Source organism: Triticum aestivum, chromosome 2B, assembly GCF_018294505.1.
Source record: "Triticum aestivum cultivar Chinese Spring chromosome 2B, IWGSC CS RefSeq v2.1, whole genome shotgun sequence".
Classification (NCBI taxonomy): domain Eukaryota; kingdom Viridiplantae; phylum Streptophyta; class Magnoliopsida; order Poales; family Poaceae; genus Triticum; species Triticum aestivum.
In genome coordinates this window covers 571,030,031-571,049,137 of record NC_057798.1, presented here as the reverse complement: position 1 = coordinate 571,049,137, position 19,107 = coordinate 571,030,031, and the positions used below count along the sequence as shown (strand labels likewise).

The 19,107-nt window shown below is 46.1% G+C and overlaps 3 protein-coding genes across 3 annotated transcripts; all 3 read left to right on the top strand.

Annotated features, from left to right (window-relative positions):
• Positions 1-640: 640 nt before the first annotated feature.
• Positions 641-4,705, top strand: LOC123046091 (uncharacterized). The gene is made up of 2 exons (XM_044469378.1): positions 641-1,188; positions 4,376-4,705. Exons 1-2 carry the CDS (start codon positions 939-941, stop codon positions 4,414-4,416), a joined length of 291 nt encoding a protein of 96 aa, XP_044325313.1. The 5' UTR covers positions 641-938; the 3' UTR covers positions 4,417-4,705.
• Positions 4,706-7,640: 2,935 nt separating this feature from the next.
• LOC123046090 (uncharacterized) lies at positions 7,641-9,923 on the top strand. Its single transcript, XM_044469377.1, has 2 exons — positions 7,641-8,224; positions 9,597-9,923. Exon 1 carries the CDS (start codon positions 7,762-7,764, stop codon positions 8,215-8,217), a length of 456 nt encoding a protein of 151 aa, XP_044325312.1. The 5' UTR covers positions 7,641-7,761; the 3' UTR covers positions 8,218-8,224; positions 9,597-9,923.
• Positions 9,924-10,207: 284 nt separating this feature from the next.
• On the top strand, positions 10,208-13,373 carry LOC123046088 (IAA-amino acid hydrolase ILR1-like 5). Its single transcript, XM_044469376.1, has 5 exons — positions 10,208-10,764; positions 11,044-11,169; positions 11,526-11,840; positions 12,119-12,247; positions 12,800-13,373. Exons 1-5 carry the CDS (start codon positions 10,471-10,473, stop codon positions 13,199-13,201), a joined length of 1,266 nt encoding a protein of 421 aa, XP_044325311.1. The 5' UTR covers positions 10,208-10,470; the 3' UTR covers positions 13,202-13,373.
• Positions 13,374-19,107: the final 5,734 nt, after the last annotated feature.

Below are 19,107 nucleotides of genomic sequence, written 5' to 3'. Positions count from 1 at the left end.
TCAGTGGATCTTTTTACAAGATCCGTCACCTGACGAACCATCGAATCTGATCAATCTTGCGACTAACCACCTTCTGCTTTGTAACAAAGGTCCTGTTGCAGAAACATTTTGCAACACTGGTTGTGTTGCGGAATTTTGTTGCAACATAAGTTGTGTTGTGGGATTATTATTTTTGCAACATAGGTTGTGTTGCGGGATTATTTTTTGCAACATTGGTTGTGCTGTGGGATTTTTTTTCTGTCTTCACTTTCTTTCTGCAACAAGGGTAATGTTGTGGAAGAACTTTTACAACTTAGTTAATGTTGCAGAAAACATAGAGACGAAAGACGGAGAGAGGAACACGATGTTTTCTAGATGAAGAGGTACGTCTCGTGTTTCTTTTAGCGGGCATTGAGGGCACGTGGCACTTAAAGGAGGTGGTGGACGCGTCAATTGTTTTCAGCCGGTTGATGCTGAGCGTTTCCATTTCATAAACTTTTATTGCAAATCTATGATTCTTTAAAAGAAATATTTTCCCCCGAATTTTCAGATTTATTTTTTACAAAAGTCAAAACAGTTGACTGGTCAGGTAACCGGTTAACGCTGACCGATCAACCATCGACCCGAGCCGAGAGCGAGAGACGCGAGGGACCATCGGCCTTTGTTGGGCCAGGCAGGCACAGGCGAGCAGCGCGTGAGCGCGAAGAGGAGGTCTCGCTCTCGCAGATCCCACCACCGCGCAACGACCCAGACCGGCGCATGCTTGCCATCGGCGTGCCGTGCCGTGTCGTCCCGTCATCCAATCCCAAATCCGCAACCCGCACCGTCCCAATCAAGGCGAAGCCAAAATCTGACGCTTCTCCTCCGTCTTCCTCCGCGCCGACCCCCGTGATCCCTAAGATCAAGACAATCCCCGGCCCGGCCAGCCCCCGCCACCGCCCCCTGCACGCCCGGCGAAGATGCACCTGTGGCCGTCGCTCCGGATCCGGGACTCGTTCAAGCACGCCTACCTGGAGAAGCTGGAGTTCAACCTCGCCCACAAGAAGCGCGCGCAGGGGCAGGGGCAGGGGCGGCAGGGCCAGGACGGGGACGAACAGCAGGTGCCGCTGCTCGAGGGCCGCTCGTCGTCGATGGTGGCCACCGCGTTCGAGCTCGCCTGCGACGCCGCCATGCTCCTCTCGTGCTGCTGCTGCTGCTTCTGCTGCGGCGGTACGTCCTGCTGATGCCATTTATTAACCATAATGCGTTACAGTTCAGCATTTCATTGCCAAATTATGCATGTTGTTGCCCTCCCAACCAAATTTTTAAAAACAAATAAGAAGTACAAGAAAACTCACATGTGGATGTGGCTGATGATGAAATCGCTTAGGATTGAGATGGTACTGGAATGTGCAATCTGATGCCTTGATACCATGATTTGGTATCGCCGGGGTTCACTTTCTGGTCAATTTGAATTGGTTCTGCACTTCTGCCTCGTTAGCTTATTAGGGCGTCGGATTATGCTTTTGCTTATATTAATCAGGTATAAGAAAGCATATCCTGAAAGTGCACTCAACTTTTTGGATAGGTTTAATACCAATCGAATAAGATAATCCGGTAGACACATGGAACGCTAGATTTAATCTTTAGCTCCCATCATGGTCACTGTTTTGTTTGTCAAATAATTAAAGTTGTTGCAACTTATGTCGTGTTTGTTAATTTCTAAGAAGAGTTGTGACGGGATATGTTAGTATTACTCCTAATATCCTTGTGGAGACCATCTTTATTGGAGGCAGGCAGAGTATTTTAGCCATGATCATAGTCAGCTTTTCTAGCTAGTAGCTACATTTAGTTGATACTGAAACCGTGGAACTAGGCTGTTAGAGCCCCTTGATTTTGTGCTCTTGCTTTCTTGGAAGTAGGGGATACAAACTTTTTGGATTGGATGTGTGATTTGATTATTTCATTGTTCACTCACCAGCTTGACGGTCCTTCCTTTTTCCTTAGGATTATTTTTCCAGGGGGGTCCTCCCTGGTATATAAAGATATCTCATGTATCAAGTTCAGGTGTGGTGTGTAGAGATATCTCATGTGTTGCCTGTATGAATAATGCTTATGTATTGCCTCTTCTTCTTGTTGTAGAAGAATACTGATGTGTTATTGTGAACCAGTCCATTTTCAGGATACAAGTAGTGAACTTGTTTAGTTTCTAGTTTAACATAGTGAATTAATATGTTGAAGATAAAATAATCATTTGAAATCATCATGTGGTCAAGTGTGAATGACTCAGGTTATTCTGATTATCCATTTTTTGTTGAAATCCTCGTAGCCAGATTACATCCTAGACTAAACAATGGATGACTATACTTTGAGTTTGAATGTCACCATGTCCCTCTGAAACCTGAATACCTCTCATGAAGAATCTGAATACTTCTGATACGAGATGGATATTGGTAGGAGCTGGGACCCTACCGGGTCTAGGGCGTAGGTTGTAGGGGAAGGAGGGGCTGGACGTGGCGAAGCTCGCGGTCGCCGGCGGCAAGGCGCCGTCGTGCGCGAGAGGGAGAGGCGGCGGCGGCGCAAGAGGCGGCTACGGTTAGGTCTCCCGGCTCCCTAAGGGAAGCCGAGCAAATAATGATTGCTTCTTTGCTTGATTAGATTGATACATCTCCTCTCCTTATATAGAGAGGTTTACTTGACTCGTAAGCAAATGATCCTAATAACGATAAGATAATTGGGCTAAGCCCCTAATAACAATAAGATAACTTGGGCCACAGCCCACTGGGCTAAGCCCCTAATATGCCGGTCATAACAGATATCCATGACCCATCCAGGGTTTTCCCTTTACCAAGCACACCCTTAGCACCTCCTGATTCTGGCCAGTAGCATTGGAGATGTATCTAGCTTCCCCCCATGCCTGTTGAAATTGTACATAGACTGGATTAAAGGGTAATTTTTGGAGGACAGAGGATACTCTTGGTGGCTTGGTAGGAAAATCATAAGTTGCTGCAGGTCATAGGCTTGCCTTGTTCATCTTGAAATGCTTACAATGAAGAGTTTCAACAACTCGATTTCAGATCCTAGCCAGGCACGAGTGGTGGCATAGACCCTGCAAATAGCTTTGAAAAATGCATATAGAAAATGGACACTCATCCAGTAAAAACTACTCCGTATGTGCATAACATCAATTGAACACTTGGCATCTGGTTCCATGATGAGTTGATTGTCAGAAACAGCTAAGGTCCAGAATTTTGGTGTTCATAACGTGTCGTCCAGGTGACACCTACGTGGCTTAGTGGTATCGTACGGGATCTTGGTGGTCAAGTCCACACTTTCTAAGTCCAAGATAGGCAGTTCGTCCTGCCTATTCTCGTTTCAAAATTAGTATGATGTCCTATGAAAGTTGTTTTGTGGAGTAATAAACTTCTAAGCAAAAGATGCGGAAAGAATTACCACACCCTGGATATGTAAATTGGAAGGGCAATCTTGGTGTACTGTTATGAGCTTTAGGTCAAACACACCCCTTTATCTGTAGAAGAGTTACGGCTGGTTGGTCGGCCGTAGAAAAACAAGCAGGAGGAACACCTAAGTTATCGTGAATATCAAGGAGATTTGGACAGGTGGAAGATAGTCATTAGGAGATGAGATGTTTAGGAACTGAAGAGTTGTATCCTTGTATGATGGGATAATAGCAGGTCTATATATCTAGATAGACAGACAGGTTGGAGATACAGAAGAGTTTGAATTGTTTTAGGTAAGACATAGTTTGAGTCGGTTGGTTTTACTCCATAGGCATCCAGTGAGCTAGAACCCAGTTTGGCTGTTCACGTAGTTTAGTTTGGGTCAAGGCTATGCTGTATAAACAAGCTGGCATTTTAACCTTTTTTCATGCAATCAATGAACAAAAGTTTGAATAAGCCTCAGAGTTTCTCTTCTGCATTAGGGATGAGCCTGCCGCCGGATTGAAGAGGGAGCGTGCCAAATACCCTGTCCTATGACCATTTTCCTATCCCAACTAGTCCATCACATATACATGAATAGTGTAATCTAGTGACCGAACCTTTGGTTTGTCTCTGTCTGTTATTTCAAAATTTATGTTATCTTCTTCTTTTCATTTTTTTACGTTATCTTCTTTTGCACAAAATACGAGCTATAGCTAATTGCAGTCCTGTCTTCAAATTATGTAGTAATTTGTTTTTGTTACAAATAAGCTGGAGCTGCAGCTGATGTTCCTTGCCCCTTTCCACATATCTTCAGCACTTTAGGAGATTGCAAATTTACAACCTCTGTGTTGTTCCATGTCATCGCCATGTTCCTTTTTACCTAAAAAAGCTGCCACGTTTGCTCTGATTCATGATCTTTATACTGTCTAGAGATTTGTCTAACTTCATCCTAATCAATCTGTATGATGTATCAGCTTGTGGTGGTGAGGAGGACGATCCTCTAACAGCTCGCTGATGGTTGACGCTGAGAGCCACCTCCAGAAGCCAGAGAACTCAATAGATCAGGAAAAGCATATAATGCATGCAGCTGTAACGGGTCGTACTCAAATTAATTGTACATATGGAGTTTCGATCTTCTGCTGTTGTGGCCCGGATTAAAATGCCACTGACAAGTAGTCTTACTGGCGCATTTCCTATTTCGCAGTAGGAAATTTCTGCAGTGTGGGCTTTATAGTTTATCTGTATGCTCCATAGCCGCATGTACATTCAGTTTCAGGATATGTGCAACTGCCATTTCTCACCGCTGTATTGTCTCGTGCTTCCCACATTGATCTTTGATCCAGACTCCGGAGGCAGCTGATTGCGCGTCATTGCATTGGTAGTTTGCCTATCCATCTCTTAAGAGAACTGAGAATTTGAACCAGGATGTTTCGGTTCGGGTGGGCCTTGTCTACCGGATTATACTCTTCCTATGCAAGCAGATGTGCATGTAGCATATGAGATACTTTGTCAGGAAGAACAAAGGCTGAATGCTCATGAACAAGGATGATCACGACTTCACGAGCCATGAATTTGTTGGAGCACACATGTCCAGTTGCCCTGATTCACCCACCATATATTGGAAAATGCATCAAGAGCATACAGATGTCCCCTAGCAAAATCATTGGAGGTCAGATACTCTCGTAATAGGCTTTCATCCAGCTTCATAATAAAGTCATCAACACGTCCATACAAAAGGTTCAAGTACAGTACTAGTCAAAAATAGACTGCTGGGACATTAGCGCAAACACGTCCAAGAAAAACATAAAAGAAAGAGAGAGAAAAATACCACAATGTTGGAATAGAAAAATAGTGGGATTAGAATTTCATATCTATTCATGATCCTACAAGGTTTTGGTTTGTATGATTACATCGCAAGGAAAATAAAAGATTTATTTGCAAGGGAATACTTAGGAATAATTTCTACATAATTCAAATGACATATATGAAAAATTCATAAGATTGTAATCCTACATTCCTTTAAATGTCTTTTTTGAATCAATTCATGTTTAGCTCTCCACACACACACACACACGAGGGGATCTCCTACTACCATGTCAATTTTGTGAGAGAGTGATTGAGTGTTGAGGAGATTATCTTTTGAAGCACAAGAGCAAGGAGTTCATCATCAACAACATCATCTATTACCTTTTAGAGAGTGGTGTCTCCTAGATTGATCAGGTGTCTCTTCAGAGCCTCAAAATCATGTGGAGTTGAACTATTAAGGAGTTTGTAAGGGCAATAAGATCCCCTACTTCGTGAAGATCTACCCGGAGTGAGGCTAGTCTTTCGTGGACGGAAGCCATGATGGCATAAACAAGGTTGCTTCTTCATGAACCCTTCGTGTATGGAGCCCTTCATGGACTCGCCCAGCCGTTACCCTCCCGCGGGTTGAAGTCACCATCAACATGGACGTACGATAGCACCACCTATGGAAACCACGCCAAAAAATCACAGTGCCTTTAGTGCGTTTGATTTCTCTGATCCCTCATTACGTTCATATGCAAAGTCTTTACTTTCCGCTCCATACTCTTTAGACTTGCATGTCTAAGATGTTGCTTAACTTGTGAGAATTGCTAAAATTTGCCTCCAACTAAATTAAGAAATTGTTAAGTTATTATTTAGTCAAGTAGTCTAATCACTTCCTTATAGACCTACTTGTGATCCTATAGTCTTCGGTCTCACTGCTTTGCAGAAAATCGATCGACAAAAGAACAATTTTAGGCACTGTAGAATTGTGAAAACCGCAAATTTAAAGAATAATCAAGAGGAACTAAATTGCGCAGGTCATCAGCTATCACAAACTCAATATTTAGTATCAAGATCAACAACACGTAGGAAGGCAAAACAACGTTATATTTAGATGGATGTTTTTAACACGGTATAGATGCATACGACACACATATGCTCACCTCTATAAACACATGCACGTACACCCTACCTCTATGAGCATCTTTGAAAGACTGAATTTGCACATCATTTTGAGATTGATAAAGTCATCATAGACGTCTTCGTAGTCGACGGGAATGTCTCCCCCCATTGAACGTCCTCTCGGAAGGCCTAAAATAAATACAGAAAAATGTGAGCAGCCGAGCACCAATGTAAGTGTATGACTTTTTTGAGAAGGTATGGACATAATACAAAGTTTTTAATCTGAACAAGCACATCCTAACACACGCATAAAAAACCAAAATAACAAAGAGCACCCTAAAACAACCAGCAAAACACGAAGCCCTTCAAAGCTCTGTGTCATCATTCCTGAACCTTGTGAGGAGACCCCTGTACCACAATAATCTGTATCCAGACCCAAGTAGGTCCTCATCTTCAACCACGACATAAACACTGCCATGTTACTCCCCCACTCCTACGCTCTGTCGTCAAAAAGATAAGGACACACATGCGCATCCAACACGCCTGCACCAGCCTTCACCATCTGTGGCTTTGAGTATCGCTATATGAGCGCCTTCCAGATAAAAGAGAACTAGGATCCGATTTCGACACCGCGGCCGGGCCAACCGCCTGAGCAAAGCAGGACATCTCTCCAGCGACAACACAAAGAAGGAGGAAGAACAAAAACAGAAAATCATACTGACAAGAAAGAAGAATCTTCGTCTCCACACAACCACCACCCGCCCGTGGACCGAACCGGCCAGTGCCGGCCAACCTCCAGATACCATAGGCCGCACCTCAACGAGACCCGGGGATCCCCCACCCCGCTGGCTCCTAGACGAAGGTAGGAGCCCCGTCTCACCATGAACGAAGCCCGGAAAAACTTATTCAGATGCGTCGGTGCCACGACGGCCTCGGCAGTGACTCCCTCAACCCTAACCCTACTGAGAACACATAGGACACACGGATACGAGGTTCCCCCTTCCTCCCCCGCTGGAGCGGCTGACGTAGGGAGAGGGAACCAGCGGCGGCGCCGACGGCGCACAAAGGGACTCATTGCTCGCCTTGAGATCGTCTGGCTAACCACCCCCGCTCGAAGCGTTATTGTCTACAACATAACTATGCGTAAGTATATGATTTGCATTCTGATAGGCGAAGGATACCAGTGTCCTTCTAACTATCCAACTTAGATTGGTTCAAATTTTAAGGGACAAGAAGGAACGTTTTGATTTGCTAGCACACGTTTCATTTGTTACTATATTTGTGTACACGTAAGCACCACGTAACTGATCATTATGTCGACCCTTCTGGAAGTTTTATCCCCGCCGCTACAACGCCAAACCTGGCCAGCGCGACGATTCTTTCCTCCATCTGTTCGCATCGGCCGGGCCGCCGCCGCCGTCACGACTCGCCACACCTCGCTGGGCCAGCCATGGAGCTCGATCTCCCGCCGCCGCGACAGGCACCGCCGCTGACCGACCTGGCCACCGCCATCCGCCTGGCCGCCGAGGCCGCGGCCGCGCTCTCCGCGCCATCATCCTCCTCGGCCGCAGCCGCCGCGGCTGCCACCCTCCGCGACGCTCACGCCGCCATCGGCAGCTTCCTCTCCCGCCTCGACGCGCCCGCCGCTGTCCCGTCAGACAACGATCAGCCCATGGCGGATGGCGGCGAGGCGGCGGAGCCGATGATCGGGGAGGTGGAGGACGGGCTCCGGGAGTGCGCCCTGCAGGGGAACAAGCGCCGGAAGCGGCCCGTCCCGCCTTCGTGGCCCCTCGGGCCGCGTTCGAGTGGCGCTTGCGTGGGACCGGAGGCCACCGCCGAGCCGGTGCTGGACGTGCAACGGCGGCGGGGCGCCGCCATGGATCTCTTGCTGCAGTTCCATGCGTAGGATGAAGGTGACTCTTGCTGCTTTGACGTGCTGATTGGAATTCAATTGATTTACTACTAGGCTACTTTGGATTAGCCATGGATGCAGAAACCATGCGAATAATTGCGTGCTTGGGCTGTGTCGATGAGAGGGGAATGGCCGAATGAGCACGGTGACAGAATGATTGCATTACTGTTGTACCCGCTGATGTTGTGCCCCCAGATAAACCAAATTTTCTCTCTATAAAATTATGACGCAATCAAACATGGATGACTAAGATACTGAAATTACTCTAGTAGTCTATACTCGGTTTTATTACTGATTTTTGTACTTGATGTTTTATTTCCTAGTTACTTCAGTTCAGAAGAAAAAAAAGGTAGCATTATGAATTCTCTTATCCCGTTTGGAGGGTACTGGCCATATTGTTTATCTCTCTAGCATGATGACTTGATAAAATGTGAAGGGAAGGGGAAATGTCGGGTTGGATGTGTGCACCGGATAAGTTGATAACAGTGAAAATGCTTGACTTCTTTGCCACTATGGCGGTGACTAGGAATATAAAACTTTTTTCTGTGTATTGCTTCTTGTTGATAACTATGCATAGTCAACCACATTGGAATATAGGAGATTGAACGCTGAAATCTGGGAATTGCAGCATTGCAAATTCGCAACATTAATAAGTTGGTATCAGTTTGTCCAAAGTTTAGTAGAAAAAAAGTACTACGACAGAGAAATGTTGCAAAAAAAGGAAGGGCTTGTTAGTCGATTTGTAAGTGTCTCAGTTTCTGCTTGTCAGTTGAGACATGATTTGTCAATTAGCATGGAACAACATCAAATGCATCAGTTTGTGCAAATAAATAAATAATTGAAATGGCTTATGTTGGAAGTCCTCTTAGTTGCTGATGGGGAAGATCTTGAAGTTTTTTTTAGAAAGAAAAATTTAAGTTTAAAAGAGAACTTAGTTATCAACCTATTTCTCCAGAAATTCATTTGTGCTAGCAACTTAATGCGCTATGTATAGGCTGCAGCATGCTATGTTACATAGATATCTTCTGAAAGGTGAAAGCTAGTACATTAGATGAGTCCATCTGTATTGGTAGTACCGTACCATCGCGAGCTCATCTGATGCATGGTCATTAGCTTGATCCAAGTTCCTCTAGCATGAATACTGCAAAGTCTCGTACATGTACCATATCTGACAGCAGACAATCAGACTGCACAGCCCCATGTACCATATCTGACAGCAGACAATCAGACTGCACAGCCCCATCCAGGGTTGATATTTCCACAGTAATAAGCTTGCAGATATACTAATGTGCAAATAATGCTTAACTTCTCTTTCCCATTGAATGAAACCTTCAACGCCTTCGTTAATTTGTTTCACTCATTTTCTGCTGCAGGGTTCATGAATCATGAGTAGCATAGGAACAAAATGAGGAGCACCAGCCGCGGCACCTTTGGTCATCTTGTTCTTCAAACAGATTGCACAGCCAGAGCAAACAACATTCCACACCGAGGCAGCTAGGATGAACACAGTGGTAGTTGAGCAAAAATATATGAATACAACGAGAATCTGAGACACTTAGAGATCCGAGTGGCATGTCGGTAGAATGCTTCGGGCCTTCGGTAGTTTTGTTTCTGAACAAACGGGCTAGATCCTCCTGTACTTCGTTTCCTTCTATCATTTGACATCAGAATGATAAACAGACAGACTGGTACTTGCTCAACTTGTCCTGATGTCCAGCTTATTACTCCCTCTGTCCTGAATTACTTGTCTCGGCTTTGTCTTGACGGATGTATGTAGACATGGTTTAGTGTCAGATACATCCGTATCTGAAAAAATGTACTCCCTCTGTCCCACAATATAAGAGCCTTTTTGACACTACACTAAGTGTTAGGAACGCTCTTATATTATGGGACGAAAATGCTCTTATATTATGGGACGGAGGGAGTAAAAGACAAGTAATTTGGGACGGAGGTATAATACCTTTTTACCTTTGTTCTTTGCTCTAAGTCCGTATTATAAAGTCAGTACTGGCGTTATTTGCGAGTGCTTTTCACTTTCAGATATGAAGTGTAGTTGTTCATTCAGCTCACTCACAGCTGTACATGGTTTTGAACGTTTCTCCTGCAAAAATATAAAAAAAGGTCTCTTTGTCCGTTCTACAGGCTGTTCCTTCTCTTGCTCTTGGGGGATTCATTCCTGTTAATTTTAGAGTCTGTTGTAGCATTCGCGCCCCGTCAACGAAAGCATCCCCCACCTTTCACTTGACCATGGCCGCTCCGCTCCTCTGCCTCCTCCTGCTCCTCTCCACCGCGTCGGCGGAGTACGCACAGGAGCTGCTTCGGCGCGCCGAGGGGGAGCGAGACTGGATTGTCGGCGTGCGCCACGCCCACCCGGAGCTCGCGTTCCAGGAGCACCGCACCAGCGCACTCGTCCGCGAGGAGCTCGAGGGGCTAGGGATCACCGCCTGCGCCGTTGCCGGCACAGGCGTCGTCGCCGACGTCGGCTCGGGCCTGCCCCCGATCGTCGCCCTCCGCGCCGACATGGATGCCCTGCCCATCCAGGTCCGTTCCCCTCTTCTCTTCCCGTCCGATGCTACACTGCGGGCTGGCGCAGGGTGCCCTTTCCCTCCGATGCTACTCCGGTAGTCTGGCGCGGTGTGTGTGACCGGTGTGGTTGGTGCTGAACGGCAGAATTGTATCTTCTCGGTACTGTACTACTACTGATCGTGCCTGCTTGATTCATGTGATCTCAATCTCGTGACTGTCTCTTGCTCTCGGATAGTATGCCATTGTTTACTGGAGGGATCACATTTTGTTGGCTGTGCGCACTTGGGATGGCAGGAATTGGTAGAGTGGGAGCATAAGAGCAGAGTTGATGGCGTAATGCACGCGTGTGGGCATGATGCGCACACAGCGATGCTCCTGGGAGCGGCAAAGCTGCTGCATCAGCGCAAGGATCAGCTTAAGGTGAGTTCTTGTTTATGGTTCTGCTTTAAGTTTGACAGAATTTAGTAGTAGTACTTCAGCTGTGTTAACACTTACCCCCCCCCCCCTTGTGTCAGTTCTTCAGTTTCATGTTAACACATGGCTTTTACCAATTCTGTTGTTGTTTATCCAAATGAGTAGTCAGATGTCATGGCTTAACTCAGCAAAGTAGGATGACCATTCCCTCAAAAAGTAGACTGGCCATTAAATCGGAATTTTTGTGTCGATTTCATATTTAAATTGCTGGTTTGCTGTCAGTTTTGCGAATAAACTCTTTTCAGAAGTCACAAAGATTAACGTATATACGCTTTATGTAACATTCGTCTTGTATGATGAAGGGAACGGTGAGACTCCTTTTTCAACCCGCTGAGGAGGGCGGTGCTGGTGCATCTCATATGGTAAAAGAAGGTGTTCTGAATGGTGTTGAAGCTATTTTTGCCATGCACGTCGATTGTCAGAAGCCGACGGGTTCAATAGCTGCTCACGCAGGACCGACACATGCAGCCGTATGTTTCTATGTAGTGAAAATAGAAGGTAAACCTGGGAAGGCTGAAACACCACACTTGAATGTGGACCCTATTGTTGCTGCGGCATTTACCATCCTCTCCCTGCAACAGCTCACCTCAAGAGAAGATGATCCTCTTCACAGCCAAGTACGACCTTGCCCTATAGTGATACTACTTTGCTTAGCTGATTTTCTTCAAGCATGTCATCTAGAAAGAAAACGTAGCGGATCATGCCAACAAACGGAAGTCTTTTTCATTTCGCAAAAAGAAAAAAAACGGAAGTCTTTTTCTCACAATAAATTTGGGCATATGGGACATATTGAAGTGGCACCTGAAATGCTACTCCAGTGATGATTTCATATGGGGAAATAACATCTTCGCTAAAATGTGATACTCGGGTTGATCTGTCTATTTATTGTGTTCAGGTGCTCTCTGTTACCTATATTAAAGCTGGGAATTATACTGATACCACACCTCCAGTTGTTGAATTCGGAGGTACTTTGAGGAGCCTCACTACTGAAGGACTTTATCGACTAGAGAAAAGGCTTAAGGAGGTTAGCATTATTATGGCACAAATTAATTCACTAAGAGATAGTAGCATTTGATGATAATATTGGTATGCTGCAATCAGCACTTCACCAGTACCTTCGTAATTTATTTTTCTGTGAGCAAAGAGCTTTATATCACTGAGAGCACCTTCTATGCATTCTCTCAAAAGTTGAATGTGCTTTCAGTTTTCAACCACACAACTTGCAATTGTAACACGTTTATGCCATGATCTATTGGCCCTGTTTCCATGGTTAGCAATTCATGTTTCTATTCCTTTTGTACAGCAAACAGCACGGAGTTAACAATGTCTGTATGTATATGGCTAATTCTTTGTTCCCAAATATTTGTCTTTCTAGGCATTTCAAATGGACACAACATACGGATGCATGTAGACTTATTTTAGAGTGTAGATTCACTTATTTTGCTCCGTATATAGTCACTTATTGAAATCTCTAGAAAGACAAATATTTGGGAACGGAGGGAGTATTAAATAGCTTTACCCTGGGTGTAATAATGCAAATTGAAGGGTCCTGAATAAATGTTCTTGAATTTTCCAGGTAGTAGAAGCGCAGGCAGCTGTTCATCGATGCAAGGGAGTTGCGGAGATATTGGGGGCTCCCTCCTACCCAATGTATCCCGCAGTCGTGAATGATGAGAGGCTGCATCGCCATGTGGAGAATGTGGGCAGAAGTTTGCTTGGTCCAGACAATGTGAAGCCCGGGGAGAAGATCATGGCAGGGGAAGACTTTGCTTTCTACCAACAGTTAGTTCCTGGCGTCATCTTTGGTATTGGTATTAGAAACGAGAAAGTTGGTTCGGTGCATTGTTATCACAACCCGCATTTCTTCGTTGACGAGGATGTCCTTCCAATTGGAGCTGCATTGCATACTGCTATTACAGAAATGTATCTCTCTGGATGTTCCACTCAAAATGAAGTTGGAAGGGTGTATTCACAGTAAGAGTAACTCTAGCAGATTCCATAAGAAGAGAGTCTGCAAAACAATCTTAAAAGGGGCCTTTTTTTTAAGGCTCCAGAGCAACTGTGCAGTGTCAGATTCCATAAACTGTAGCCTTCATAAATTTTCATTCAATTTCTCCTATGTGTGTGTGTGCGCACATATTTGAACTTTAGTTTGGCATAGATATTAAACAAAAAAAAAACCAGGTTCAACATCACACACCTCAACACAACAACAACAACAAAGCCTTTAGTCCCAAACAAGTTGAGGTAGAACACCACACACTTCAACAACATTGCAAATTTGGAATTTGAAATTTAAACATAGTTTACATATAGACAAGATCTGTCTATAGACAAGGTTGAATTAGACGAGAAACTTAAGCATACTTACTAACTAATGTTGAAAGGCAACATGGGGCTGCTAGATTGGTGTTGATGACGGCAGTGCCAACGTCCCGCTCCCACTACTGCCTTTTACCACTGCTCGGGAGGGTCTCAATTCTGACAATCAATAACCCAACTTCTCCCTGTCATCTGTATTGGTTCCTTGATCTCGGTGGGGTTGGGTTCTTCGATCCTATTTTGGCTCGATCATTGGGCGGGTAAGCACTTCTTCGTGGCTCGATTTCCGGAGTTAGTCTCCATTAGCGTTGTGCCCTATATTTCGTTGAGGCTACCATTATTGATCTTGGGCGCCCCGCCTTTTTGTCAGGCTTTCGTGCTCCCTGAGCAAGCCTCCTGGGAAGAGCTTTTAGAACGTGTGGCTCTACAGACCCTAGCCTGGAGTCGGACCGGGGGTCCTGACTCCTTGAACACAGCGACCAGTTCTCCTCTAGGACGCTCTACCAGGCCGTTGCTCCTTTGCCTGAGCCGGCCCCTCACTCTGCATTCGTCAATTAGGCTTTCCCCCTGAAGATTATGATCTTCTTATGGCTATGAATCCGGGGTAGGGTACTTTCTGTTAGGGAACGTAGCAATAATTCAAAATTTTCCTACGTGTCACTAAGATCAATCTAGGAGATTCTAGCAACGAGAGAGAGAGGGCGTGCATCTTCATACCTTTGAAGATCGCTTAGCGGAAGCGTTACAAGAACGCGGTTGATGGAGTCGTACTCGCGGCGATTCAAATCGTGGAAGATCCGATCTAGCGCCGAACGGACAACACCTCCGCGTTCAACACACGTACAGCCCGGGGTCGTCTCCTCCTTCTTGATCCAGCAAGGGGAGAGGAGAAGTTGAGGGAGAACTCCGACAGCACGACGGCATGGTGGTGGTGGAGCTCCTGGTTCTCCAGCAGGGCTTTGCCAAGCACTACGGAGGAGGAGGAGTTGGAGGAGGGAGGGGCTGCGCCAAAAGTAAGGGTGCTGCAGCCCTTCCACCCCCCCTTCTATTTATAGGGTGAAGGGGAGAGGGGGCCGGCCCCTCTAGATCCCATCTAGAGGGGGGGAGGGGGGGCGGCCAGGAGGGGGAGACTTGCCCCCCAAGCAAGGTGGAGGCGCCCCCTCCGCTAGGGTTTCTAAACCCTAGGCGCCTTGGGCCCTTGGTGGGGGGTGGCGCACCAGCCCACTAGGGGGCTGGTTCCCTCCCATGTTCAGCCCATTAAGTTCCCCGGGGCAGGTGGCCCCACCCGATGGACCCCCGGACACCTTTCGGTGGTCCCGGTACAATACCGATAACCCCCGAAACCATTCCCGCGACTGAAACTGGACTTCCCATATATAAATCTTCACCTTCGGACCATTACGAAACTCCTCGTGACGTCCGGGATCTCATCCGGGACTCCGAACAACCTTCGGTAACCACATACAATTTCCCATAACAACTCTAGTGTCACCGAACCTTAAGTGTGTAGACCCTACGGGTTCGGGAATCATGCAGACATGACCGAGACATCTCTCTGGCAATAACCAACAGCGGGATCTGGATACCCATGTTGGCTCCCACATGTTCCACGATGATCTCATCAGATGAACCACGATGTCAGGGATTCAATCAATCCCGTATACAATTCCCTTTGTCAATCGGTATGTTACTTGCCAGAGATTCGATCGTCGGTATCCCAATACCTCGTTCAATCTTGTTACCGGCAAGTCTCTTTACTCGTTCCGTAATGCATGATCCCGTGACTAACTTCTTAGTCACTTTGAGCTCATTATGATGATGCATTACCGAGTGGGCCCTAAGATACCTCTCCGTCATACGGAGTGACAAATCCTAGTCTCGATTCGTGCCAACCCAACAAACACTTCCGGAGATACCTTTAGTGTATCTTTATAGCCACCTAGTTACGTTGTGACGTTTGGTACACCCAAAGCATTCCTACGGTATCCGGGAGTTGCACAATCTCATGGTCTAAGGAAATGATACTTGACATTAGAAAAGCTCTTAGCAAACGAACTACATGATCTTGTGCTATGCTTAGGATTTGGTCTTGTCCATCACATCATTCTCCTAATGATGTGATCCCGTTATCAATGACATCCAACGTCCATGGTCAGGGAACCATAACCATCTATTGATCAACGAGCTAGTCAACTAGAGGCTCACTAGGGACATGTTGTGGTCTATGTATTCACACATGTATCACGGTTTCCAGTTAATACAATTATAACATGAATAATAGACAATTATCATGAACAAAGAAATACAATAATAACCATTTTATTATTGCCTCTAGGGCATATTTCCAACACTTTCAGGGGTGGAGGAAATTATAACGTCCTAGCCCCGGGGATGACATTTGCCCCCATTTACTTTTCCTGTGTAACAGCTCAACTCCTTTGGAGTTGCTTCAGGGAAGTGGTTGGCAGTGGGTGGTGCCACACGAACTTTCGTGACCTCTTTGAGGAACCGCAGGCGTGCGCTATGGGATTCCGTCATAATAGATTAATAGGTGGCTGGGAATTGGGGTTCTCGTGTGGACACTATGGACGATCCGTAACAAGGTAGTTATTGAACGATCTTCCCTATGACGACGTACTAATGCTATTAACAAACTATGCAGTTCTTCTGCAGCTGTGAAAGCCGCTTAGCTGTGGCCATGCCGTGGCTCCATTGATGATCTCATTATCGAATTCAGGACTTTGGCTCTCTGCTTGGCTCCACCCTTCCCCGCCGCTGTCGGAACAAGACTAGCTCTATGGTGATTGTTTTATTTATAAAGCGGGTCGCTGCTAGAACAAGACTAGCTCTATGGTGATTATTTTATTTATATAAAGCGGGGCGAAAACTGTTTTCGGTATAAATGTTGGTATTTTCTTTTGAAACCTCGGCATTACTACAGGTTAGGCTCTGTTTGGATGCAATTGCTTTTTAAAAACCTTAGGCTCCGTTTGGTTGCAAAGTATTTTTGAAGTATTCCAATAATACCACAGAATCTTAGGAAACTGTAGTGTCAAATACTATGAGGTGTTTGGCGCTAGTTAAAACTGTGGTATTATAAACCATGGTATCCACAAAATCATGGTATTTTTGTAGTATTAAAAAAAGAGGTCTGGGCCTCTTTTTTTAAAACTGAGAAAGAGAAAAGAAGGACACAACCAAATACTACCCCTTAATACTTTGATTGTCAAACACATCACTGTTTTCACAATACTGTAAAAGACTGATGTTTTCATAAACCATGGTATTTGCAACCAAATACTACCCCTTAATACTTTGATTGTCAAACACATCACTGGTTGTGTCCTTCTTTTCTCTTTCTCACTTTAAAAAAAAGAGGCCCAGACCTCTTTTTTTAATACTGCAAATATACCATGATTTTGTGGATACCATGGTTTATAATACCACAGTTTTAACTAGCGCCAAACACCTCATAGTATTTGAAACTACAGTTTCCTAAGATTTCGTGGTATTATTGGAAGGGCGATGCTAGGCACCGGTGCACCGGCCGGACGCTTCGGCCGGTCCAACCCTAGCCGTCGGATCTGTTGGAAATATGCCCTAGAGGCAATAATAAATTAGTTATTATTATTATATTTCCTTGTTCATGATAATCTTTTATTATCCATGCTATAATTGTATTGATAGGAAACTCAGATACATGTGTGGGCACATAGACAACACCATGTCCCTAGTAAGCCTCTAGTTAACTAGCTCGTTGATCAACAGATGGTCACGGTTTCCTGACCATGGACATTGGATGTCGTTGATAACGGGATCACATCATTAGGAGAATGATGTGATGGACAAGACCCAATCCTAAGCCTAGCACAAAGATCGTAGTTCGTATGCTAAAGCTTTTCTAATGTCAAGTATCATTTCCTTAGACCATGAGATTGTGCAACTCCCGGATACCGTAGGAATGCTTTGGGTGTACCAAACGTCACAACGTAACTGGGTGGCTATAAAGGTACACTACAGGTATCTCCGAAAGTGTCTGTTGGGTTGGCACGAATCGAGACTGGGATTTGTCACTCCGGTTGACGAAGAGGTATCTCTGGGCCCACTCGGTAGGACATCATCATAATGTGCACAATGTGACCAAGGGGTTGATCACGGGATGATGTGTTACGGAACGAGTAAAGAGACTTACCGGTAACGAGATTGAACAAGGTATCGGCATACCGACGATCGAATCTCGGGCAAGTACAATACCGCTAGACAAAGGGAATTGTATACGGGATCGATTGAGTCCTTGACATCGTGGTTCATCCGATGAGATCATCGTGGAACATGTGGGAGACAACATGGGTATCCAGATCCCGCTGTTGGTTATTGACCGGAGAACGTCTCGGTCATGTCTGCATGATTCCCGAACCCGTAGGGTCTACACACTTAAGGTTCGATGACGTTAGGGTTATAAAGGAAGTTTGTATGTGGTTACCGAATGTTGTTCGGAGTCCCGGATGAGATCCCGGACGTCACGAGGAGTTCCGGAATGGTCCGGAGGTAAAGATTTATATATGGGAAGTCCTGTTTTGGTCACCGGAAAAGTTCCGGGTGCTACCGGTAATGTACCGGGACCACCGGGAGGGTCCCGGGGGTCCACCAAGTGGGGCCACCGGCCCCAGAGGGCTGCATGGGCCAAGTGTGGGAGGGGACCAGCCCCAGGTGGGCTGGTGCGCCCCCCCACCAAGGCCCAAGGCACCTAGGGCTTGGGGGAAACCCTAAAGGGGGGCGCCCCCCTTGCCTTGGGCGGCAAGGCAACCCCCCTGGCCGCCGCCCCTCCTCAGATTGGATCTGAGGGGGCCGGCCCCCCTCTCCCTTTCCCCTATATACATGTGGGGGGTGGGAGGGCAGCCACACCCAAGTTCTGGCGCAGCCCTCCCCCTCTCCCAAGTACTCCTCCTCTCCTGCGGTGCTTGGCGAAGCCCTGCAGGATTGCCACGCTCCTCCATCACCACCACGCCGTTGTTCTGCTGCTGGACGGAGTCTTCCCCAACCTCTCCCTATCTCCTTGCTGGATTAAGGCGTGGGAGACATCACCGGGCTGTACGTGTGTTGAACGTGGAGGTGCCGTCCGTTCGGCACTAGGATCTCCGGTGATTTGGATCACGACGAGTACGACTCCTTCAACGCCGTTCTCTTGAACGCTCCCGCTTAGCGATCTACAAGGGTATGTAAATGCACTATCCTTCCCCTCGTTGCTGGTTTCTCCATAGATAGATCTTGGTGACACGTAGGAAAATTTTGAATTTCTGCTACGTTCCCCAACAGTGGTATCAGAGCTAGGTCTATTGCGTAGATTCTTTGCACGAGTAGAACACAAAGTATTTGTGGGCGTTGATTTTGTTCAATATGCTTACCGTTACTAGTCCAATATTGTTTCGATGGTATTGTGGGATGAAGCGGCCCGGACCGACCTTACACGTACACTTACGTGAGACAGGTTCCACCGACTGACATGCACTTGGTGCATAAGGTGGCTAGCGGGTGCCAGTCTCTCCCACTTTAGTCGGAACG